This window comes from Sus scrofa, chromosome 15 (genome assembly GCF_000003025.6).
Source record: "Sus scrofa isolate TJ Tabasco breed Duroc chromosome 15, Sscrofa11.1, whole genome shotgun sequence".
Lineage (NCBI taxonomy): Eukaryota > Metazoa > Chordata > Mammalia > Artiodactyla > Suidae > Sus > Sus scrofa.
This window is the reverse complement of record NC_010457.5, coordinates 67,260,595-67,287,358: the sequence shown is the minus strand read 5'-3', so window position 1 is coordinate 67,287,358 and position 26,764 is coordinate 67,260,595. Positions and strand designations below refer to the sequence as shown.

At 39.9% G+C, this 26,764-nt stretch overlaps 1 protein-coding gene across 13 annotated transcripts in view; it reads left to right on the top strand.

Moving 5' to 3' along the window:
- Positions 1–26,764, top strand: part of RBMS1 (RNA binding motif single stranded interacting protein 1) — a 216,548-nt gene that overhangs the window by 122,069 nt on the left and 67,715 nt on the right. For 8 of the 13 annotated variants that reach the window (XM_003133427.6, XM_005671870.3, XM_005671869.3 and 5 more), the window contains exon 2: positions 1,342–1,517. In XM_003133427.6, coding sequence (XP_003133475.3) covers positions 1,342–1,517 — 176 coding nt within the window. The remainder of the gene's footprint in view (positions 1–1,341; positions 1,518–26,764) is intronic. The other 5 variants (XM_021075053.1, XM_013984174.2, XM_021075055.1 and 2 more) reach the window with 1 other exon arrangement.

The window sequence follows — 26,764 nt, the reverse complement described above, 5'->3', positions numbered from 1 at the left end:
TGGTTTTAACAAGGACCCAGGTCATTGAGAAGAAAAATCTGCATAGTATAGGACATGAAGAAATGGTTCTGTGTCCGGATTAATGGGGATCCCAGTGTGTAGGATACTGCGGAGTTAGGGATGTCGTGGCAGAAGCTGGGTGCAGACTCAGATAATCTCTTCTAGACAGTTGAGATCACCAACAGGTGAGCAAGCTTATATTTATCACCAGGGGTCTGTCTACTTTTTTGAACTCTCTAAAGATGCATTTAATTGTGTCTTAGATATGCCTGGTTTTCTTGTTTGTGGTAGTAAAAAAATCAGGCTGTAAGATCTGAAACTTTTGTTGAATAGCTGGTGACTAATTTTACATCCTCAAACTGTTATTCTGCATCAGTGATGCCTGGTTAGTCTATTTATTATTTGGAAGATGTGAGGTAAAAATGCTCCTGTCCTGATGTGAGACTGCAGAGTATTTGCTATGAGGACACTTTGGGGTGTGTTTGCTTCCATTTCAGACTGAACCATTTAACTTCTTCAAAGTCACCTATGTGGTCATAGGGACAAAAAACTGTGGTTTCTTTCGATTGGTTAACAATTATCTGGTGTGAGTACATTTTCAGACATTCATCCTAGGTGGCTACCGACTGAAACCACACTGAGCTTTGGTTTGCAAGCTTTACAACAGTTGGTTGGTTGCTGCCAGGCCTGGGGAGGTTCCCCATTCTGACAGGGGTTAAATTTCACAAGGTCAGCCGGAGCGAAAGGCTGCGGACCCGGGATGCTTACCCAGATGTCTGAAGGAAGCCTCGGGCCTGTCTTAGAAATGGGCAAGTTCTTCCTTATTTGCGCATCTTGATTGAACTCTTTCTTACACATGAAGAGGGATCTTTCTTTTTTTTTTAATTCCTAAGACTCATCTCAATAAAATTATCAGCAACTTTCAATCAAATGTTCTTCAGAATTTGAAAACCTTTTTAGAAGTCCATTGATTTCTAAATTATGGTGTATTAAAATGTTATTATCACATAACTTTATGCAGATTAGTTGTGAGTCTCAAATGTGTTTCTGAAAGCTTGTGAATCAGATCTTAGGACAATTCATTCAGTTTTAAGGTACACAGAGAGAATATTCCACTGAGTAAAATCCTGTTATTAATTTCATGTTGAAGGAGAGGGCATTTTGGCAGGCTGAACAGGTCTCTTTTTAAGGTATAAATTAAAATGTATAGATTCAAATAGTTTAAGATAATCTGGATGTATATCTTGGTAACTTCATCTTCTTTTGGAAGTCACACGGCCTCTGAAGGGTGCTGAATACCTTCTGGCCTGCGTTCTGACGCTGCCCGTCTTTGTGTTCCAGCAGTCCCTGGTCCCAGCGCCCCCGATGGCCCCCCCCAGCCCCAGCACCACCAGCAGTAACAACAACAGTAGCAGCAGTAGCAACTCAGGATGGGATCAGCTCAGCAAAACGAACCTCTACATTCGAGGGCTGCCTCCCAACACCACAGACCAGGACCTGGTAAAGCTGTGTCAACCGTAAGTAGAAGTTGTTCTTGTTGGTTTTAGCTGCTAAATATTTCCTCAGTCATATGGAGGAGTGATATAAATTGTGTTGTGAGAGGTTTAGTACAAGACAAACCTGTGAAGCCTCATTATCAACACAGCGACAGGGTTTCTGTGTTTCAAGTCCTGGGACACTACTTATTTGGTCAGCATTAATGTCAGCAGAATGCCTATGTAGCAAAATAAATTGGAACCTTTTCTCAGTAGAATTTGACTTTACTGGCACATGAGAAGCAGAATATGAATTATTTACAAACATGGCTGGATCCTTTTGAGGAGTGCTCAGACTTTCTGGAAGCACCTCTGGGGACCCATCATAAGAGAAAATTTGGTTGTCACTAGTTTTCAGAAGAGGAATTCCCATCTAACCTAGTCCCAAATGTGTGTAAACGCTAATTCAAGGGGGGCAGTGGTGGTTTGTCTTCACTCACACCTGTAGTTTTTCGGTCTGGTTATTCACCCTCATCTTCCCAAAGTTCCCCTTCCTCTTCCCAGTGCCACCCTCACTGAGTCCTGTGAAGAAATGTGCACAACCGTGTTCCAAAGGAAATTTGCATTATATGCTAATGTTGTCGATGAATAGAATATAAATATGCTACTTTGCTGCAGTCACATTAACTCGCCAAGTAAGAAAGCGCTAATTTAAACCAAGGACCCAGAAGCGCTGTACATTCCAAGGATCATGGTGTGAAGACTAAAAACCTCTATTCATTTTAAGCTATAAAAGCCTACCTATATAACAGCCTCTTTTATTTCTCCAAAGACAGTCACGGCCCCTTACAAATGGAATCTTACGTAACCATAGAAGAGGATGTCCACTAAAGACTGTTTCCTGTTCCCTGAAGGATATTTTCATTTCTAAACATCTAATTAATGGCATCTTATTTTTGTTATCCCCAGTAAAATGTAAAGGTATTACTTCTTACATTAAGGAAAAACAAAACAAAACAAAAAAACCAAAAAACTATTTGTCAGAACATACGTGGGCAGTGTTTCCAGACTGGAACTAAGAGTAACATCTGGGAGTTCCCGTCATGGCGCAGTGGTTAACGAATCCGACTAGGAACCATGAGGTTGCGGGTTCGATCCCTGCCCTTGCTCAGTGGGTTAACGATCCGGCGTTGCCGTGAGCTGTGGTGTAGATTGCAGACGCAGCTCGGATCCTGCGTTGCTGTGGCTCTGGCGTAGGCTGGTGGCCACAGCTCCGATTAGACCCCTAGCCTGGGAACCTCCATATGCCGCGGGAGCGGCCAAAGAAATAGCAAAAAGACAAAAAAAAAAAAAAAAGAGTAACATCTGGCCTTCCATCAGGAGATGGCGTTGGTTTGGCTCTGTTTTGTTTTTAGAGAGGAGGCTGGGGCAGCGGGCGGTGTTTCATCGGGATCTGGAGAGCTTTCCGAAGGCCGTCGCCCTCGCACCCTCCCTGTGCCTTTGCCTGTTACCCTCCTGACCAGCCCTCTTGGACTTGGGCTGCAGCCTTTTTGCTTCCAGGGCAGTGAAATAATGCCCTGTGCTAAGGACTATTTTGAAAGCAAATCCAGCCCTTGGGGTTTGTCATGCCTGGCCGGAGTCAGAAGGAACTTTGCCAGGCGCGCCCGGCCCTGTTGCAGCTGTTCAGGACCACAAATAGGCCTTTCGCTATCTTGTCTGCTGCTGCCCTTTACTGGCGTCTTCCTTTGCTTTTGCAGCATAATTACAGGTAGATGGAGCGCCATAAAGTCTAAGGAGCTAAAAATATAACTTTGTAGGAAACGGAAAGACTGAAACTAACCCTCACGTGCTTGAGGTGTAAGAGAAGGAGTCAGGATTTCAAAAGACAGATTGTTCCTCACCTAGTTTTGAAATCACGTAAGGTGAGTTTTAACATTAAGGGGATGGAGTTAAACAGCCATAAAATAACAGAGTAATACCATGGTATATATACAGTAAATATGTATTGGAAAAATCAAATCATCTGTCTTTTTTTTTTTTTTTCAACTGAATCAAATCATATTCCAAGTGCAGCAGCAGAACATTTAATCATTTTTCCTAGAAAATTCATTCCTTTGTTGTGCTGGTCTCTTTGATGTATGTGGGTTTTCTTAGCATGTGTAAACATCATTCTCTTTGCTCTTGTCAACAGCAGCAGTAACTGTTTGCCGCTCACCCTCTCCTGTCATTTGCAAAACCCTGGGTTTGATTATTTAACTCTGATGATAGTTTTCTTTATGTATTATACTGAAGCAAAACAGACATTCAGTAATAAAGAACTCTCTGTCAGTATCTGCGGAAAGCTTCATTCCATTTAACACAGAGCATCTAATAAGTCCCAGATTTGTCTTGTTGACAGTTTTGTATCTTAGAATGTAGAGAGAGCGAAAAAGGACATTCTTGTTCTGGACTTAATTGTTTCCAATAAAGAATAACTAGTTGGCAACCTGGAAGTGACAAGAACCTTATGGCAAAGTGACTCATCCTAGAGCTTAAAAAACCCAGTGTACATAATGAGAGATTTTTTTTTTTTTTTGAGAAAAGTTTCAAGAGAAAAGCTTCTCAGAAAAGATAGGTGTAAATTCATCGCTCTAAAAAAGAAAAAAAAAATTTAGAAATAAAACTTTAGCCCTGTAATGATAGATTGACCCAGTAGGGTAGGCTGAATTGTAGGAGGGGCAACAATTGAAACCAATACTTTGGGTCTCTAAGGGCCTTGGACATTTCTGAGGGTTATTTAACAGAATGGTGGAAAAAGATACCTAGGGATGAACATAAGATTGACTCACTTCCATCCAAGCAACCCATGAAACCTGAAGGCAAGTATGACATGAGGATTATGGACAGGAAGACAGAATGTGTTTTTTAAATTCTACCTCTGTTTGGGATAGAATATACAGTTGCTAGAATGTTAGAAGAAATGGCAGTGAAAAAGCAGATGTCCACTTAAGAGATGACAGTGAAAAAGCAGCCTCACCCCAAGTCCAGGAGGGACTCATGACACTGACAAGTGTGGATCAGCATGGTTAAAGGAAGGGTGTTCAGACTGGAGGGCAGCCAGTTTAGGTGACTGGAAGAAGACTAGCATTGAGGACCAGGCAGAGGTGATGGAGGAAATGGCAGTCAGGTGATATGGATTGAACGTAGGTAGATTTTCCAAGCGCGTTTGATGAAAGAAGCCAACTAACTCTAGTTAAATTCTAAATGGTAACATAGGGAAAGGGAATCTTGTCGGGACGTCCTGACGACCCTGGTTGCTGCAACCCTGCTCCCTATTTCTAAAGTGTTATCTGCTCAAAAAGAATCCCTCAGTAAACTGGCACGTTTAGGACCTGGAGCCATCTATGTGACAGAAAGGACTAATGTCTTAACCCTGGACTTTAAGATAGTCTTCATTCTCCCCCTTCTCAAAAAGCAAGCCAGATAAAAAAAACTTTGCTTTGACTGTCTTCCCATTCAGACTTCTCCAACAGATTTTCTAGACGGCTGAGGAGGGCTGTTGGTGCTGCTATTTTCCCTTTAACCCTTTGCATTTCCCTTTCAAGTCTCAACTAAAACTGCCCAGCAGCATTTTCCCTCCCCCTAATTTCTTCTGGTTTGTTTTCTCAGTTGTCCACCTCTCCGCCTCAACTCCTTGCTCTTTCGATTTCACCTTTCTTGGCCAGTTCCTCTGTAGCCCCGTCTTCATAGATTATTCTCTGCTTTTTCCAATTTTCTGCATATTTTCTGCACTTGACTCTCATTAGTACCTCAAGTTCACCATTGTCTCCTTCCTCTCCAGACCACCCCTTTTCCAAATTTACCCTCCTCCAGTTGAAGCTTTGGAGCAATGTTGGCTCTTTCCCGTTGTCCTGTTAGTCACACGTCCTGTGGCTTCTGCTTTAGCCTTTTGTCTGTCTCACAGCCAGAAGAATTGGGTAGCTTCTCCCTGCCTCCCTGAGGTGACCAAGTGAGAACCATTTACCCCTGCTGCTGCCCTGCTCAGGTGCCTCCCCATTATCCTTTCTTGATTCTTCAAGGTCAAGTCTAAGCTCACCCCAGCTCCTTCATGCTTTGGAGCACACTGCACTCTCCTTATTTATTGTTATATGTCCCTGCCTCACGATCAGCATCCATACAGTTCTGTTCTCCAAGGACCTGTTGGGTTATTTAGCAGCATGTCTGTGACAGTATATGATGTTGACAGCATATCGTCTTCACAGATTTCTTACCTACAGTATAAAACCATGATGATCAGGGCGGCAAGATTTTGGTACCCTGTGGTTACCTACCACAGTGCTAGGCAAGTACCTAGTTCTCAGTCAGTAGCCTGTCAAATGGGTAAAATAATGCTTCTACCTTGAGGCTGTGATGAAATCAAGTAATAGAAGGAAAGGACACAGTTGTTACTGAGCAAATATTAGCCCCCTCCCCAGGCCTAAGCCTTTGTTCTTCAGAATCCTAACTACTAGAATAATTTAAATTATATGTAATCCTGCATTTAAAATTAAGGAGCAAATACCAGATTCTGATCCTGAAAGACAGGAAAGCCAGAGAATAGATTATATTAACACAAACTGCCAGCCTTCTCTCTGTGGGCTTTTTTTTTTTTTTTTTGGCCAGGGCGAGGGGAGGCACTTCACTCACAGAAGACTAGTTTCATCCTTAGGCCACCCACCTCTGATTTATTCCTGGTCATAATAATGTAAAATCTTTCATGTGTCCAAATTATTTTTTCTGAAGATTTAAAAATAATATATGGGTTCAAGATTTGGCCCGTAGCTCTTCCTGGTTTGCAGTAGGGGTAAATATGGGATCTCTGTTGGTCAAGGCTGAAGGTTACTGTGGTATTGACAATCATGTGAAAAGATCTGCGTAACTCAAGTGTGTCAACAGTTTATTTTAAAGGAAAAACAGTCTGTTGATATTAAAACAAAATGAGGGATTTCTACTCTTCCCACCTTCTACAGCCTCTCTTATTCCCAAACTAATCCTTGTCAGTTTACTTTTCCCCTTTCATTCAATAGATATCTAATTCATTTCAAAGTGCAGTAAAACATGATTTCTATATAAATGTGAAATTAAATCTAGCTTACAATATTATAGGCTATTACTAATTAAAAGGAAATATGTTTGAAATATAATGTTTCCTTGGTTGTAATGTCTAGTATATTTTCATTTCCTAGCCCTTTGTTTCCTGTTCTCTGCACGTTTTCCTTATTCTTTTGAATACAGTGCAACTCTTAAAAAGGTGAAGTAGAAAAGCAAGACAGATCAACAGAGGCAGACATAGAAGTTCCTGTCATGGCTCAGCAGTAATGAACCTAATTAGTATCCATGAGGACACAGGTTCAATCCTTGGCCTCTCTGAGTCAGGGGGATCCGGCGTTGCAGTGAGCTGTGATGTAGGTCACAGATGCGGCTCAGATCTGGCATTGCTGTGGCTGTGCTGTAGGCCGGCAGCTACAGTTCCAATTTGACCCCTAGCCTGGGAATTTACATGTGCCATGGGTGCGGCTGTAAAAAGAAAACAAACAAACAAACAAACAAAAAACACAGGTAGACATAAACAACCAACCCTAATTTAAGGCAGAATAAAGTCAGTGTTATAGTCAGTGCGGTGTTCTGGGAGGAATCAGAGGAAGGCCTCGTTAACCTTGATGCCAGGGTATTAGGGTAGCTTTCAGAGAGGAGACGGCGTCTTAACCTTAAAGGACAGGAAAGGAAGACTTCATGCAGGATGGAAGTAATAGCATCCACTGGGCTTCTGAAAGGGCCCCAGAGACATGAGCAGGCTTGGATGTTCAGGAAAGCACAAAGAACACTTCTTGGGGCGGAGCTGTCAGTCAGCAATTGTTCCTTCACCAGGGCTCTGCTGGTGCCCAGGTGCCGGGAGTGGAGAGTGTAGTGAAGAGCAGAGAGAGGCCGAGCTGCAGTTTGGGTGCATCTAGGTATCACTTTGAAGAATAAGCTAAAAAGTTTGGAGTTTACTGTTTAGCTGCGGAGGAGAAGTTGGCTCTTGGAGTAGAAGAAAAGCATTAATTCAGTGCTTTTTTTTTTTTTTTCTCAGAATATAGTTAGGATTAAAGTAGGAAGGTTGGCTTAGAGAAGGGGGCTCTCCTAGACTGAGATGACACAACCCTGAGCCAGGGCAGTGTTAGGAGGTGGGAGGAAGGAGGTACTAGGGTGGCAGGAGGCGTCCTAGAGAAAGGAGCGGGGACTTAAGGTAAGACTGTAAGGTTTTAGCTCTGAAGAAATTGCGTACGTGAGTGCGTCAACTGAGAGCACACAGGAGGGGCACAGACTTGCTGATTCTCAAACCCTAAATTCCAGCCTCTTCCTGTATTCCCGAGATGTGACTGTGCCTTTATCTATTTGTGCAACCCACAAACAGGGGCCATGGAACTAAATGCTCTTCTGAAACCGCTAGTGTTTATTTATTGAACACTGATTTTAAAAGGATAAGTTCTGACTCTCATAAAAAATTAGGGCAACTATCAGGAAAGTGGACAGCTTGAAATGGTAAGGAGAAATTCTTATTTATTTATTTATTTTTAATTTTGGGGGCCACAGCCGTGGCATATGGAAGTCCCCAGGCTAGCGGTTGAATAAGAGCTGCAGCTACTGGCTTACACCACGGCCACAGCAACGCCAGATCAGAGCTGTGTCTTTGACCTACACCACAGGTCACAGCAATGCTGGATCCTTAACCCACTGAGCAAGGCCAGGGATCAAGCCTGCGTTCTCAAGGATGCTAGTTGGGTTCGTTACCACCGAGCCACAGTGAAAACTCCAGGAATAATTCTTTATACATTTATCTCTAACTCTAAATTTTCTAAAGCAATCTATCTGCTGAAAGCTCTTTTTTTTCCCTCAATCCTGGAATAAAATGATCATCCCTTTTATTTCAAAACCATAAGGCTACTTTTAGGGTAAACTTGAAAGTGAAGGTGTTATAGTAAGATACAGTTTTTTAATGCTTAATTAATCAACCTTTAACCCTCAAGAAGAAGAAGGTAAACCTACTCTGAAAGTAACAATAGGCCTGCCAGGTCCACTTTTAGGAAATCCCAGGTACATACATTTTATATAAGCTATGTGAAATGAAGGCCCTTGAAGTGAAAACAAAGCAGTGATCCTGTGATGAAGTAGGAAAACCGTTCCATCCAAAAATGATCTGATTCTCACTCTCAAATTAAAGAGAGAACATAAAGCCAGGTGACCCAAAGACTAAACATTTAGGTATCTCCAAATGGCTCAGTCCACAAAGCCTGAACATACCCTGAGTTATTAATACACTTATTTCAGAAAAGGAACACAGACACATGGGCACACACAGACACACACACACACACACACACACACACACACACACACACACACACACACAGACACCCTGCATGGATTTATGCTGGAGTATTCAAATTCACACAGCTGTATAGACTGTAAGACATGGACTAAAAGACTGTATTATCTACCTTCAGTGTCGTTCTCAAGTCAGGCTTGTGAATCTTACAAACCCAAAGCCATTCATGTAGGGATAAATCAAAAGCTGATATAGCTCTTGGAGGCATAATTTACCCTTCAGGTTATGTTTCTAGCCAACTTGAAGTAGTATCGTAATGGAGGCTGTGGTGATAATGTATTTAACTCACACGCGTCAATAATAAAAACTGACAGATTGTTTTTTCTTTGGTATCGACCGCATCTTGGATAACCGAAATTCGGACATACTGAACTGCATCGCATTCCAAAGTTGAATTTTTAGGGTTTTTTTAAAATGGCTTTTTACTGAAAAAAGGGTACTGAAAATTATGTCTAGCAGATTTTTATTTCTCTGACAGCCAGAAAAAGAAAAGTTAATAGAAACGTAGAGTAGTAAAAAAAATAAAAATAAAATAATAATAAGAATTCTCTTATTAAGTATTTGTCTTTAAAAAAAAAAATTATTGACTGGCATACTTTAAAAAAATATTCTCCCCTAAAGTGAAATTGAGTTAAGCTGGTGTTTGCCACAGTTAATCATAGCAAATACATGCCATTTTTCTTTCTGCTGTTATTATGTAGCTCCTTACCTATATACAGATTTTATTTCTATTGTAAATAATAGGGTTTCTTTTAAGTTCCCAATGTTTTTGTTCTATAAAGAAGCTGATTTTTGTCCTCTCAATAATTCTTTCTTCATCGATCTAGAAAGATTCTCAATACATAAAATACCAATAGCAATAGTTTCTGGCACTTGGCCTCTTTTATTATTGCTAGCCTAAGAGGATGACACATAATAAATAACTCAGGACTTAGGCCAAGAAAACTGGTCATTTTCTGAAAAATGTGATCTAAGATGTAAAGTTTTCAGATTTTTATCTCACCCTTTTGAAAAGGCGTGCCAATGTATTGCATCAAAATGTTGAGTCACTAATTGTAATTTAGCTCTTTCTTCATGGACAGTATTCCAATAAGGGTCTATATAGTCAAAGAGTAAAACATGATGTGTTAGACACTGAGCAAGATATATGTCATCTTTGCGATCTTTTTTTCTAAAAACGTTAAAGCAGATTTCAGAGTTTAGGAGAAACAGTGTGGTTTAACTAAATCTCCCTATTCATCTCTTGGATAAGCCATGTAGAATCATTTTCTTGTTCATGTTAATTGCTTCATTTCTTTTCTTGGTGTGAAAGAATTCTGGCACTTTAAGAAATACTTTGTGTGAAAAATATCCTTGACATACCGAGATATAGTCAGAAGACCTTTGGAAATCCCAGAACTTCACAGAAAATGAGTTCAGCATCAAAAATATTCCCGACAAATACCTACTAAGAAAACCATCTCTTTCTTAGACCTCTCTCTGCTCTTTCTTCACTTTTATCATTAGAAATATCAGTTGGCTTTTTTTAGGGTGTGGGCAATTTTCAAAGATTAACACAATACTTAATCCTTTCCTGAGAGTTACGACTACACAATTAGAGCAAAACCTAATTGGACCTTAAACTTCTTCACTAGCTACATGGCTCCCTTCCCTCTAAGAGTGCCCGTGATTCAAATACCCGCTGTAGCAACATTTTAAATTACTACAAGTCAGAGACTTTTATTGTCATTACAGGTAGTTGAAACCTCAAACATTGGTCATTGCCAAGTACCTGCTGTTTGCATGCATTTGATATTTTGGCAGAAAATCTCAGTTATATCTATTTTCTAATTTATTTTCTGTAAAATCCACTGGGAAACATGGATATTTAGAGATTCAGCGAATCCTCCTTATTGTCAGTTGATCTTTTCCTTAAAGATTTCTTTTAAAAATTTGTTTTAATTAAAGTGTATTTGATTTACAATGTTCTGTCAATTTCTGCTGTACAGCAAAGAGACCCAGTCATAGATACATATAGATGTATCTCCATCTGCTCTCATAAAGAAGATATTTGGCACTTTATATGGCACTTGTGCTCAGCTTGACCTAGAATATCCTTATAGCAGTGTGAATCTGTTAATCCCAAATTCCAAGTGTATCCCCTGCCCCTTTCTTCTTTGGTAACCACAGGTTTGTTTGCTGTGTCCGTGAGTCTGTTTCTGCTTTGTAAATAAGTTCATTTGTATCTTTTTTTTTTTTTTAGATTACGCATATAAGTGATAGTATATGTTTTTGTCTTTCTATTATCCTTCTTTTAAAGATGGAGTTGAGAGTGATTTCATTCTGTTATTACTCATGATAGTTCAGCTGACAGTGGTGGTGCCATTTCTTGAGCTTGGATGGTCTGACTCTAGAGCGCATACTCTAGAGCGCATACTTTGCTTTCTGCCTCCCCCAATACACTCTGAATGCCAGTTCGTTATCTTCATCCTCCCCTCATCAGCACCCACTTTCACTGTTTACCACTAGCTATAAAAAGACTCATTTCTCCAAGACCTTAAAAGAGATGTTCAGCCATGATAGATTTAACAAGATTCTGTTAGAAAAATCAGCTTTCCTTAAGTGCACTTGAATAGCCAGCAGAATCAAAAGCTCAATGTAAAGGCGGGAGGATACAGGAGGAATTCCTCTTTCCTGACATCTGACAAAATAATCCCTTTTCATGCAGCTGGTTATCCATAACTCAGTTCCCCATTAGCGGTTTTGTGCAGCTCCCCCAGATTACCCAGCACAGAGAAGGTACGTAATTTGTCATTTGCTTGATGCCTGAGGGCCATAGTGAATACACAAAAACGTTCTTTCGGGGATCACCGTCTAACAAATCCAAACAACTTTGCTTTAGAAAATGGCATAACATAGCATTGTAATTTTACTTAAAATATAAACCTGATTATAACATAACACCAAACCTCTTTTGAGGAGAAATTAAACAAGTAGAAGTGAGTGATGAATCCCATTATTTATTAACCATCATGCCTTTGGCTTTGCTAGATACTGCGCTGGGTGAGACACAATTGCTACCCTCAGGAAGCTTCTTGTCTCATATAGAAAATAAACTTCACACATCATAGACCAGAATGCGATATATCATGTAAGAGATAGAAAGAGTACAAAATAGGAAGTGATTGCATGTGATTGGGGACATCAAAAAAAGCTTGGTATTTGAATGAGCCTTCATGGCTGGGTGAGCAAGGTTTCAAACCTTCAAGCCCAGGTTTGAAGCCAGAACTAGCCTGGCTGCCTGCCTTGTCTGGTCTTCACTAGGACCCTATCAAGAGGGATTTTAACACCAGAAAAAGGCTTGTATTTCACTGGGAAGGTAGGTGATACTTGTAGAATTTCCCTCCATGGCATGTGAAAGAGGATTGGGTCCAAGGGGGAGGGTGATTCAAGATCGGTGTAAGATTTTGAGTCTAGGAAACTGGAATTTGGGTATCACTGATACAAGGATCAGGAGCAAGATCTTTGTCTTTGTTCTTGCCTGGAAATTCTCATCTGTTCAGGAAGCATCAAATTGAGTACCTGTTTGCTTTGTGAGTTTGTGTGCTTTTGATGTGGCCATTAAATGGAAAGAAATAGTAAGTCAGTTCCAGACGGATGAATCTTCGGTGCAGAAGAGAGACTAGTAATTAAGTCTGTTTGTCAGGTGGATTGCTGTCTATTAGAAACTTTTGGTCTATATAGTCTATACGGTCAACAATAAGATCTGTGTATTCCTCCAACATGCCATTATTTTTAAAATTTTTTCTAGTTAAGTTTCAGGGGCTTAAACTTTCTTTGAAAATGTTGCCTTTTGTTTAATAACATGCTTTGCAACTCCCTTGCTAGGCTCATTTGGCTTCAGACTAGAGATTTTTGAGATGAGATTTTGTAAGAGAGCCATGGTACTGAGTGGGAGGAGAGGAGGACGAGTTTCCCTAAATGGGGTATCTCGAATTAGAGAGGAAGTACACTCAGAACACAAACAAACCTGACCAAGTTCATGGCTATCCTGGGGGACACGGACTCTTTCTCCTCCTGGCTGTCTGTGCACTTACTGACCTGGCCGTGCTCAGCTTAGACTTGTCACATAGGCTATACTTGCTTATGGAACCAGGATCACTTGTCTTTCTCATTTTCTCTATATGCCCCATCATCTTTCTGACTTTATTGGTCAGATGTCAGTGAGGAAACCTGTGGGGGAAAAAAAAACAATTTTTTTTTTGAGTATCAGCATTTACAGGCATAGTTTTAGAGTTCAGTCTTTCCAAAGGTCCTGCTTTGGTAGCATAAGAATTGTTTCTTTAAAGATGAAACAAAGAGGCAGTTATTTGTAATCCTAGAAAAAAATAGATCACTAGCCCGTTTGGCTAGGAGTGCTGATCCTTTCCAAGGGTTTTTCCAAAATGTTTCATCTTCACCCCCAAATCTAAGCCAAAAATTAGAAAATATTATTGTTACTGCCCATTTACAGGCTTAGACTTTGCTCCATTACTTAATCTATTTACGTAACCCCAGGTAGTTCATCTACTTAGCTGGCTAAATGACATTTGGTTTCCTCAATTTTTCCTATTATTTCTTTATGCATTATCTTTTTGTTGTTGTTTGAGACCGTGCAATTTAGCTGATAAAAGCCAAACCCATTTAATTTAATTTGGACTGAGATTTTTGCGGCCAGAGAATTTGAGCATTAATTTCATTAAAAAGTGTATGGCACTTTTTTCACCTCTAGGCTGAATCACAGAACTTTACGTCTCTTCTAGTTCAAAGGGCTGTGAACAAAGAGCACTCCCCAGAATTAAAACTTGCATGCCCAGGCCCCTCAGTAGGCTCTGAATCAGATTTGGGGATATGTGGAGAGAAGCAGTGTAAAGTGCAGTTGCACTGAAGAGCACACGCTCTGAATCCTTCCACCCGGTGGCTCTGCCACTTGGCTGGACAGATTTCTCAATCTCTGTGCCTCAGTTTCCTCACCTGTAAAATCCGGATAATAATAGTACTGACAGCACAGGAGTTCTTGTGGGGACTCAGTGGGTTAACAGGTGTAGCGTGCTCAGAACATTTGCTGGCATGTATGAATTTTTCTGCTATCATTACATATTTTTTAAAGCTCCTAGGAGATTCTGATATTCAATTCCCATTAAGAATTTTAGTCCCTCCATGTTCTAATAGAGAAAGCTGAGGCTTAGAGAAGGTCACATGACCTTCTTGGAGTTGAAATTAGGAGATGGCAGGCCTGGGAATACATCCCACTGTGTCCCAAATTACCCGCCTATCTTGATTTGCCTCTTTACTTTTCATGAATGAATGAAACTCTACCCTCAACTCTGCCTTAATCATGAGGATGAAATAATCTGCACTTCAGTTTCTTGCCAAAGAACCTAAAGTTGTCCTCTCCAATGCAGCTCTTGTGTAGAGTTGTTGGAAGAAATCAGATTTATGAAAACTTGCCTGAAGGATTTGCAGTTCCTCTGTTAATCACAGAACTTCCCAACTTTGTCATGGCACATACGGAAGAGGAGAGTGTCCATAGTAGATTAGATTAGATTAGATTAGTACATCATCAGTTGGAAGGCTGCTCCGTGCTAGAAGTGACAGGCCTCACCTAGTCTCTGGGGTGATAGCATCAGTATCTTCATATCTGTAGTAGAAACACCCTTGGGGGTGGGGTAGAAATTTTTTAGTATAAAAGGCCTCTCGTCAAATGAAAAACTTAAACAGAACTGCATATACAAATATTTTAAGTACTTTTTATTCTATTTTATAAATGCAAATTTATAACATTTATAAAATTCATTAAAAAGAAAGGTGAGGCAGTTTCGGTGAACTCAAAAATTTGAGATTGGGACATTTGACAGTTGCAAAACAATATCAGCAACGTGATATCTAGATTATTTCTATATTCCATTTTAGTAGTACTGTATTAGAGAAAAATACATCCATAAATTGTTGCAGAGGTAACAGTCTTCTAACAGCTTGTTTTATCTTCTGAGGATCTTCTTGAATTAATCAGATCCCCAAACTAGAAAGAACCGGAAGTTTTTTGTCTTGGCTTTGAATTCTAACAATACAGCTATTGGCACGCCTCCTCATAGGTCTGAAAGTCAGACCAGAGACACTTAAAACTCCAGTCCTAATGATGTTACTTTGTTATGATTCAGTGTGGTAGGCAGCTTGTTATTGTACAACTGGATATTAGGTCATAGAGAGGGTATATGCCAACAAGTTGTACCTGCTTCTGGCCTGTCATTTGTTTAAATGTGATGTGTGTGTAGGTTGTTTGCACAATTTTATGTGAATGGGATGTGCTCAGGCTTGCATTTCCAGAATACCAGCGTAGAATTATAACTTTCCTAATCAGTGACTCATTTTTAAGAAGTTGAAATGTACGAGGAGAGATGGCAGGAGACACATTGGCCCAGCACCTGTCCTTGAAAAGACTAAATATGAGGGTGGTTATCAGTGTGTTAAAATTTGTTGGGCTTCTATTTGCTTGCCTTTCCCGCTTGTGTATCTAAGAACTAAGAAATAAAAATCCCAAGAGAAAATTGGTGGAACTCCTAAAGCACCTGTTAAAGAGCCCAGCTTGACAACCACTGTCCCAGGAAGTGCAGATTTTATTCATGGATGCTTCAAAGGTGTCAGAGAGCCTAGTGTGGTAACCACAAAGCTATTTGCCCTTATAAAAATCCGTACCAGCACCAGGGTGCTCAGGCACCCAGCAGTCATCTGACCTGGCATTGACCTAGCACCCCACGAAGACCTATAGGAGGAAGCTCCTTCTGGCCTCAGAGCTGAAACAAATGAACTTCACAGGAGCACTAGCCTTGCTTTTACTCCAGTGAACACGCAATTTCATCATTGTTGTATTTCCTTCTTATTTTGAATAGTAAGAAGACTTGGGCTAGATTGGTATCCATGGCTGGCAATTCTTTGAGACTTCACTTTCTGGTTTGCATGTCTGTGTAATAACTTTACTCCCGGGTTTATTTTCCCTTCACCTTGAGTGCCATATCTTTTTCAGTCTTGTGGTGTTGCTTATATTTCTGCCCGCCATGTCAAGCTTTTAAGGAAAGAGTATGAACAAGTGTTTCTCATGTTGTCTATTTGACGACCTCTTTTAAAGTCACAGTAGATGAAACTTGGCTGGGTCATTGTCTTTTGTCAGTTTGCACAGCAGTCATTCTTATCAAATTGGCTCCCAGGAATGCTAGTATTTTTTAATATCCAATGGCATTGGAAAGGAAAATCTTCACGGCCCCATAAAAACATCAGTGGATACACAGATGTTCCCTGACCATCAGTAAACATTAAAATCAGCATATACTCAAAATCCTGATTTCCAGCAACTCTCAGCTTGTTGACATCTTTAGGAAAAGGAAATTTTTTTAAACTGTGCTTTTCTTAGACCCATTCTCACTTGGAATTCACTTTGGCCTTGAATTAATTGTCCCTCTTTTTAATGTTTGAAGACAAGAAACATTCAGCAACTTGCCTAGATGTGTGTTTTAGCTGTAGAGGTTTGTTTCACTGTGTTTTGGTGGCTAAATAAGTCATAGTTAAAAATACTTGGTTCCAGCTTCTAAACCTCCTGTGAGCTTACATCTGCTTTATTCTCTGTCTACTGTGAGTTCCTGATAAATTCCATGGTCAATTCCTAGGGTTGAGCTCAAAGGAGCATTCTTCCTTCAGAAGCAGGTCATCAGGCCACAGTCGGTTTCCTCTCTCCCTCTCCTCTGCTTTCCTCTTTTTGGAGGTCTGTTTTGACAGCACCAGCCTTTATTAGGCTTGCATAGATGGTAATGATATATCAGCTATGAATTTTTCAGGATTGGTTTTATTTCTTGATGGAGTCTTTGTTTGTTTGTTTTAATGGCCACACCCATGGCATGTGGAAGTTCTGGGCCAGGGATCCAATCTGAGCCACAGCTGTGACCTATGCCACAGCGGCAGCAACAGCCAGATCCTTTAATCCATTGAATCTGGCTGGGGATCGAACCTGCACTTCTGCAGTGACCTGAGCCACTGCAGTAGGATTCTTAACCCACTGAGCCATGGTGGGAACTCTTACAGGGTTCATTTATGCCTCAGTCTTACTAGAGACCTTTCCCAACTTACACTGTGGTTCTGTCCAAATAAACCCTTCATAAGTTGAAAATACCCTGTAAGTTAGAAATGCATTTAAAATACCTAACCTAGTGAGTGTCATAACTGAGTTGAGCTCACCTTAAATGTGCTCAGAACACTTACATCAGCCTACAGTTGGGTAGAATCATTTAACACAAAGCCTTTTTTATAATAAAGTGTTGAATAGCTCATGTAATTTATTGAATACTGCATGAAAGGTGGAAAACAGATTCTAAGTGTGTTGGTTGTTTCCCTCTTGATTGCATGGCTGGTGGGAGCTGCAGCTGCTGCCCTACCCAGCACTGCAGAGCATGCATGTCGCTAGCCTAGGAGAAGATCAGAAATCACAATTCAAAGTAGACGTTCTTCTGAACGCCTATACCCCTTTTGCACCAGTCGAAAAGTTCTAAGTTGAACCGTCGTTCAGGCAGGAACTGTCTATATATAGATTTGAAGGTTTTCTGACTTCTGATACTGTCAGACCAAGATTTCCTCTGTGGGTCCACCACTAACAAATGTCCAGGAAGAAGAATTTTAATACCACATTGCAGAGCAATGACAAGACGACACTTCATAAATGATCTGGGATCAGGCAACTTTCACACCCTGGCTCGGCTTGCTATTGCTTTCTAAGGCTCAGGAGTGCTGCTGCCACGTGGACACAATTGCCAGGATGTGTCACACTCCGAGCATGTCTTTTCACGTTTTGGGCCAATAGGAGCCATAAAGATAAATATCTCTGGGCATGTTCTTAAAAACTGTGTACCCGGCCGCTGCGCACATCTGCACTAAATGTACAGGCAGGCCCTGTCTCTAGAGACAGGAATCTCAGTGGTCCTGGTTTGCTGACCCCAAGTGGCTTTTTCACTTTACTCATCATTGGCAAGTCTTACAATGGCTACAAGACCCTCTGTTACCCATGATTTACCCCCCCCTTCCATGATTTTTCTGACCTAATCTCCCCCATCCTCCTCTCCTGCTTTACTCCAGCTATGGTGGATTCCACGGTGTTGCCGAAACCTTCCAGCCCTGCGCTGGTTCTTCCCCCCTCACATAACTGCATTGCTTCTCCCCAGAGCCTCCTCACTCACTCCCTTACCTCCTTCAAGACTTTGTTCAAATGTCACCTTCTCAGCAAGTCTGCCCTAGCCACCTTTTTTTTTTTTTAATGTATTTTTCATTATCCAGATTCACTATAAGAAATTTCCTTAATATCAAATGACACATCCTGGAAGAGCCAGAATCTCATTAGTTAGATTCTAAATTAAGTCAAATGTTCATAATCAAATAGAATTTTATATACTGATTATTTCATGGGTTTTTATAATTTTTTTGTTTTGTAAACATCCATCTTTTCATGGAGATATATGATCATTCAGATGTGTGGGTTTTCTGGTAAAAATTTTTGGGGTTTGTCTGTTTGTTTTATTTGGCTGCACCCACAGCATATGGAAGTTCCAAGGCCAGGGATCAAACCCACACCACAGCAGTAAGCAGAGCCACGGTAGTGACAAGCCTGGATCCTTCACCTGCTGAGCCACCCAGAAACTCCTTTTTTACCTTTTTATTTCATCCATTTTAATTGTAATTTTAGTGTGATTTATTTTTTAAATTGAAGTATAGTTGATTTACAACATAGTATTGGTACCAGCATAGTGATCAGTTACACACACGTATATTCTTTTTCAGGTTCTTTCCCCTTATACGTTATTACAAAATATTGAGTATAGTTTCCTGTGCTATATAGGAGGTCCTTGTTGGTTGTCTGTTTTCTGTAGAATAGTGCATATTCGTTAATCTCAACCTCTTAATTTTTCCCTCCTCCCCTACCTTTCCCCTTTGAAAACCATAAGTTTACTTTCTATGTCTCTGTGTCTATTTCTGTTTTGTAAATAAGTTCATTTGTATTAATTTTTTTTTGTATTTCACATGTAAGCAATATCATATGATACTTGTCTTTGACTTACTTCACTTAGTGTGATAATCTCTAGGTCCATCCATGTTGGTACAAAGGGCATTATTTCATCCTTTTTGTAAAACTTGTAATCTGCCTCTACTTCACCTTGGCATTTTATATTTCAATCCCTCTTTCTTTGTGTTACCTAGTTATCATAATACCACCCTCTAACATGCTGTGTGATTTGCTCATTTATTAAAAGCAAAGATCAGTATTTTTTTTTTGCTTTTAAGGCCACACCTGAGGCATGTGGAAGTTTCCAGGCTAGGGGTCAAATCAGAGCTACAGTTGCTGGCCGCAGGCACAGCCACAGCAATGCCAGATCCAAGCCCACCGAGCAAATCCAGGGATCAAACCCACATTTTTATGGATACTAGTCGGGTTCATTTACACTGAGCCACAACAGGAACTCCCAGGAAATAGTTTTGAATGAATAAAATACTCCTTTATATGGCACAAAAGAAGGCTGAGATATGAGCCCAGTCTAACTGCGGGGGCCTTGTTTTCTTGATAGCCAAACTCAGGACCTTTTCCTGAGGTACATATTTGTCTCTCTCTCTCATTCTCACTCTCTGTCTCTCTATCTCTCTCTCTCCCTCATACACACACACACACACACACACACACTCTCTCTCTCTCTCTCTCTCTCTCTCTCTCTCTCTCTCTCTCTCTCCCCCTCTCCCTCTCCCTCTCCCTCTCCCTCTCCCTCTCTCCCTCCCTCCCTCCCTCTCTCCCTCCCTCCCTCCCTTTCTCCCTCCCTCCCTCCCTCTCTCTCTCTCCTCACATTCATACTCACACTCACTGGGATGAGCAACTAAAACAGCAGCGAGTCTGCATTACCCACTGCTGGGGAAGGCTGTAGTGAAAATGAAGGCTTTAGAATTTGCCACAAAGACGAACTTTTTCCTCCTCCCCAATGTATATATTTTATCTCTCTTCTTGCTCTTCTTGTTTTTCACATCTATTTATTGTTAGTATGTATATTTCTGTAACACTTCAAAGAGTTTTTATAGTAAGGCAAGCTGCAAATAAATCTAAAGAGAAATGGTAAATCAATAGCCCACCACTTTAAGCCTTTTGTTCCTCATTGGTAACATCAGCCAATGGAACGGAGATGAGAAATAAACAAGTAAGCAGCAACCTATCACTTCACTTCCCCTTTCTGAGCAGAATTTCTGATAAGGAGATGAGAACACTCTTTCCTGCTGGGCCTGACTGGACCTCAGAATCCTTCCCTACACAGCACAACCACTAGCTACTCTTCAGTGTTGACATGTGAGATGAAAGCCATTTGAAGACCTTGACGGATTCCTTCCAGCTCTGTGACCTAAGAAAGGGAGAAATAAAAGGTTATTTTGTCTTCCTAGGGACCTGGGGCCTTGCTTGTTTCCTTTTTTTTTTCGGTATTTACTATACCTGCATGAAATACATGACAAAGGGGTGGGCTTTGTATCTCCAAGTAATCAATAACTAGAGTACCTTCTAGTCTACTCAGGAAATAGATTACGTTAATTAAATTTTCTAATTACAGAGTTTTATGTATTTGATATGCATTGTCAATTTTCAGAGCAACGGGATACAGGGAAAGAAATACATTTTCTTATCATGCTGCAGGTTACACTTAACACTTGCATTTCAGAGTTATCATTAGGACCAATTATCATTGAAGCATGCTTGTGGTGAAGAGCTGCTTATGATAGATTTGTTGTCAATCATGTGCTTGATCTCCAGGTCATTTGCTGTGTTTGATCAGTGCTGATTGATAGTCATTAGACAAGCTCTTCAGGCTCAACCACCGATGAGAAGTCGGGCACTTGAAACGATTGACTTCTCTCAGTAAGCCGTCTTGCTCCTGCCTCATTTTCCCTTCATCCCATGTTCCTTGACATTGATTTTTCCCTTTATTTTATCTTGTAGGGGATGCCTCTTTATTAAGCTACCTGAAGTTCTTCCTGGAACAGGACAAGTAGTACATAGATACACATATGTTATACATAATATATATATACATATACATGCACAGAAGCTTCCCATATGTTTGAGTGCATAAATAGATGGATAAATGTCATTTATTTTTTATGACTAAAATCATGAACAATATCAACTGCAAATCTTTTTATTTCTCTGGTGAAGAGGATATTTTGAATGAGACATCTTTTGGAATGTCTTGTAGGGAACACTTGGAGTATCAAATGCAGATACACTCTATTTTAAAGAAAAATAAAAAGTACCTAGTATTGATTTCGGGTAGATTTATATTGTGATTTCCTTTCATATTGTGTTTTGAGTGCAATAGAGGGCATTCTTTAATTGTATCACAGTTAGGAAAACCTGTTAAAGGTAATGAAATTGGGGACAGTGACTGTGCAGGTCACTGTTCTGTTCTAGAATGGTCAGAGCTCAGAAAGACTGTCCATTCTCCATGAGTCGACAGTGGCTGATTTGTTGCCATTTATATTAGCCTCCTTTCTCAATGATGAACTCTAAGTTGAGATTATGAATGTGAAAGCTCTTTGTAAATTAGAAAACCATCTATTCAAACAGAAGATCAAGTATATCAGGGCTTCTGCTTGTGTACCATTGGGCTAATTTGAAATGCAGCAAAATTCCTTAGTTTAGAAATGTTGTGATTCATGTGATGATATATATGTGGAAGTGCTTTTACATGGTGTTAAAGATCAATACAAATGTTACTCTCAAACTGTGCATTCTTTGTGCGGGGTTAGTGGACAGACCTTCAGGGTGGTTTCACCCACAGTGTTCAGGGTTGGTTATACATACTGTTATTCTAAGACCTCCAGTGAGGAAATGAATTAGTCCTTCTACTGTCCTGTGTTCATCACCACCCTATTCCAGTTTCCCAGTTCCACAGTCTAACTTGGTCTCTTGCATCAATGAAATCCATTGTTGCGACCATCCTCTTACATAAAAATTATTGTTTGAGAATCCTACGTTTTTGCAAGGTTGAGGTTGTTTTGGTGGATGCGTGGTTTGGAATATCTTGTGAGCATATTCTGGGTTTTTCATTGAATTTTTAAACCATGTAAATTATTGTAGCTACAGAAGCAATAGAATATTGCTTTAGTAGTCTAAGTAATTAATTGCTGGGCCTTAGACAGAAGATAATACTATTGCATTATTAGATAATAGTGGTCCCACCTCTGTATTAACACTAAAAGTGATGTTACTCCTCTAATTAAGAGTTATTCTTTTTTTTCTCTGATATTCATTTCTTACTTTTAAGTTAAGGCACAGACATTCTGACAGCTGTTTGGCCCTTATTTTTTCACTGATGATAAGAAAAGATCTCTTTTTCATAGTACTTCTAGAAAAGGAAGCCATGAATTTCCTTTGTGACCATTCTTTTGCAACGTTTGCTTTTTTTAAAAAAAAAAAAAAAAAGAACTTCTGCATAATAATCACATTTCGTTTAAATTGATTAAGGAACCTAAATGAAAAATAAGAGTTCTTTGGTGGTTTTATGGAGGTAGCTTTAAGAAATTGTGTTCAGAACTTTGTTATTGGACACAAGACCATTAAACTTCTGTTCCTTGGTTTTTCCATTGCATTGTAATGCCTTTGAAGTCTTCATTTTTAGGAAGGGCTTCTTAAAAAAAGGAAGATTCAGTCATAGCATTTGATATTGAGAGAGTTAATGTGTAACATCTCTTGCTTGCTGACTGCTTTCACCCTAACTCCTTTTTTGTGTTGATTAATATATCTTTAGGAAGAAGGAAGCTCAAGCCAATTTTATAACATAAGAGCTTAAGTCAACTTATGTTAAATTTAGAAACAGGTATGAAGGAGATTTGGATATTTTCTGTGATTTGGCTATATTTTAAGGATATGATCTGACTTTCATTTTATATGATTTTGACAAAATTTTCATCTTCGAAAAACCAGAAAGTGGTCCCTATTCTGACGGAATGAGGAGGCTGGCTCAGGGCCCACATTCAGCACCAGGAGAGTCCACTGGCTGATGCCTATTCTGATTGGTCGGTGCCTGTTCATACTGGGAGTTGAATATTTTCAGCATCATGTCTAGGCTGACATATCTGAGTTTAAGAGTACATTCTGATGGTGAATAATGTTGTAGCCCATCTCTGATAACAAGTGTGAAGACCCACACCCAAAGAGGTCAAAAGCTGAAGCTCTAATTAAATGTTTTTTTCATAATAGGTAGGTATGAGAGATAGTCTGTGATTGAGAAGATCCCAACAAATGGAGAAGGCACCCAGATTTGGGAGAAATTGTTTATCGAGTAATTCAGCGTATCTTTTTGAGAGAACTGACTATACTAGGTTCTGGGAGGTCCAAGGTAAAGTTAATAACACAGTCCTGCACTCTTAACAGCCATTCTCTGCTTAGGACACTAGTTACGGCACCATGCTTGACATAGCCCGGAGATTAAAGTGATGTCTGTCCTTAAAGTTTTAAACACAGCATTATGAGGGAAATTTATTCCTACCACCCACCACCTTCTCCTGGGGTGAGAGTTAAATATTTAACAGTTCGCGCTGACTAACCCGTCAGAATAAGTACCGACAAACTGATTTATATTTGCGTTCTGTCCATCCGTGGGGAACTTCTCTAATTTTCTAAGGGGATTTGGAGGATACAGTATACCTGAGCCGTCTTCTCCAAGAATAAGTAAAAGACAAAGCATTTGATTTGGAGTCAGTTTGGAAGCAAAAGACCTGATTTCAGGCCCTATCCTACCCACTGCTAACAAGGGTTGGTTGCAAGTCAGCCCTTAGGAATGCACTAAATATTTGAGTTTCAGTTTCTTCACCTTTAAAATGAAGATGATGTCACATGAGATGTGAATTTCTAACCCCTACTCCAGCTTTCCTCACTTTCCTCAGGAATGCGCAGTTTCTCGTCTCCCTCCAGAAATCTCCATGTGTTCCCTGAGACAGAACTGACTTCTCCCCCTGGGCCACTCCTCCTGCCTTTAAATATTGACAGCTCCCTTCTCCTTCCCTCCCCCATAGATGTATCTGCTGTCTATAAACTGATCATTTCCTGTGTAGCCCTCCTTCTGAGCCACCTGCTGTCTTGTGTATCTGTTTACCAGCCTGTAGGACCTGAATGTTCTATAGGTGACTCAGCATAGCATCATGGGTTTAACATTGGGAAGGAAGAGTTCACTCCTTCTGAAATTACTGTGTAATCTTGGATGAATTTGCCTGAAACTTAAGTCTCCTTTTTTTGTAAACTCGGGGTAGATAACCTACATTCTAAGCTTATTTGGAAGAGAGATAAGAGATATATCCTGCTGTTGCATAGCCCATCTAACCCGTGGACACTCACAAATGGAAGTTCCTATGAACATGACCAGTCGTCATGTTGTAAGGTGAGGCTCGAAGGCACATCACTTATCCAGTCCAGGGACTCCTCGCATACCAGGTTCAGTTTAACATTTTTAATTGCACATCTGCTCTGTGTCAGACAGCTGTGCAAAGACGAGGAGGAGCCAAACAGGCAGGAGCCCTGTAGCCCATTGCACCTGACACGGACCCACCTGTATCATCATTATACTGGGTTTTCCTTTCTGTCCTCTCTAGTCTGGCAACTGCACCAAGTGCTGGGACATAGTCAGCACTCAGTAAAGAGTTCAGAAGTGTCATAGCTATGAGATGTTTTGCCACTCCCATACACTGGAAAAATTAAAATCTGACCTCTTCCTCTGGAGTAGCTAATGTCACCTCTTCCTAGCACCCATCATACATTAAGAGTCATAAAAGTAAAGTGCTCATCAAGTCAGGCAAAGCATCATAGATATGGAAAGGGATATGAAAACCTGTCTGCCCCATTCTGTCTTTGAGTCACACTGGGTAGACAGCATCTTAGAAAGGTAAGTGCTTGACCTTAGGTTAAAATTTCCAGAGGACTAACTGTTGCCTTTTGAGCAATACCTGCTGCCCCACCCAGTATTGCTGCCAACAAGTTCCCTATTTTACCTACTTTACTGGTTGTTGCAAGAACCATGTCATTAGTCATTCAGATATCAGAAGTGATCAGTTTTACTGATTGAATTGATTTTATTGACTTTTATAAAATAAAACTTTCAGTTTAAAAAAAAAAAAGAAAATGTGCATTAAAACGGTAACAACTATTTCCTTAATTCCAAATTGTTCAGAGCATTTGGCCAACAAAGGATAGGATAGGAAATGGATATGTAGTTTTAAAACACACATCAGCAAGTCCTATTGATATTATTTTATTTTTTTGCATAGGATTTATTTTAGATTTGTTCCGTTTTGGCTTTTTTTGGCCACACCTGTGGCATGTAGAAGTTCCTGGGCCAGGGTTCAAACTCATGGCACAGTGGCAATAGCTGTGGCAACACCAGATCCTTAACCCACTGCACCACTTGAGAACGTCCATGTGATATTGTTTTAAATGTCCGTCTAATTTCAGTCAGTAAATTCAGTTTTTTATAGCTCATGTTCTTGAACATTGAAAAACACAAAGAATTTAATGACTTAATAGTACATGGGAAAATTAAACTAGATATACTGTGATCTCACCTTCTGGATGAATTTGGTTGTATTTTAGGTTTTAGAAAGGGCTTTGGTTGTAATTATTATCCTAATGTCAAAGCAAAAACTAAGCTGGTATTTTACAATCACAGATGCCTCATAAGAAGCCATTTTATATCATACTTGCTAGTATATTCTCTGGTTGATAATTAAATTTTACTCCAGGTGACACACAGCAGAGGTCAAAACTTCCTATGATGGCAATAATGCACATTAATAACTGTGGTAGCCAGTAACACAGCCTTAATTAGAACCAGTAATCTGAGAGGCTACCTAACGAAACAGTAGGCATCATTGAACATGTTCTATTTCCATATGCAGACCTAGGACAGAGCCACTGCTGAGATTTGGCTACAATAAGCCAACAAAACGTGGCTCAGTGCTAACTAAACACAGTTGGTCATTTTAATGTGGATTTTACATTTTGGGTTTTTTTTTTTTTTTAATGTATGACATTCAAAGAATTTCAGAAATGCTGAACATTTTTGAAGGTATAACTAAGGAACACTCTCGATTTTACTTTTAGGAATATTCCCTGGAAATCAGGGTCTGTTGCCTAAAATTCCACGAAAAGAGAAATTCCTAACCAAGTAAAAACTGTACTTTGTCCCTCCTTGGTTCTAGCATTCGATTGAAGCGAGTGTTTTTTAACCCAGGCAATAATAACCTTCTTCCCGATGTGATGTGTAATAGCAGAATCACCTGGGGTCATAATTCCATTCTGTCAGTACATTTCCACAGGTGTATTTCATGCCAGGATGGCTTTTTAGGTCCCTTATTCCAGTTTTTAGGAGTTAATCATTTTTTTCATATAGAATTTGAAGGTCCTCAATTTGGATTGTAAGTGGGTGATTACAATATAAATGTTTTCCTTTTTAAAAAAAAATGAAAGTTTCCTTATTTACTGATAACTTGATATGTGCCCCTTAAGGAGTCTGATAGGAACAGATAGATGTGGATGCTTCAGGGTAGTAGGAGTGTCTCACCCCTAAGCCTCTGCTTATTTCTGCTCTAATACTGATTTAATCTTAAGAGGAAATTTTATTATGTGAACATTGAAGTATATAGGCAGCTGGCACTGTTAACAAATGAATGTCATGGGTTTACAAAATATTCTCTTTGGCTAGGTTTTCCTACTTTACACATTTTGCATCTTTCAGTAACTATAGGGGATGTCTATTTAGATGTTTAAAACATATATAGGAACATAGCTCTCAAATGATATTTAAAATTGATACAAATAGCATATAACATTGTA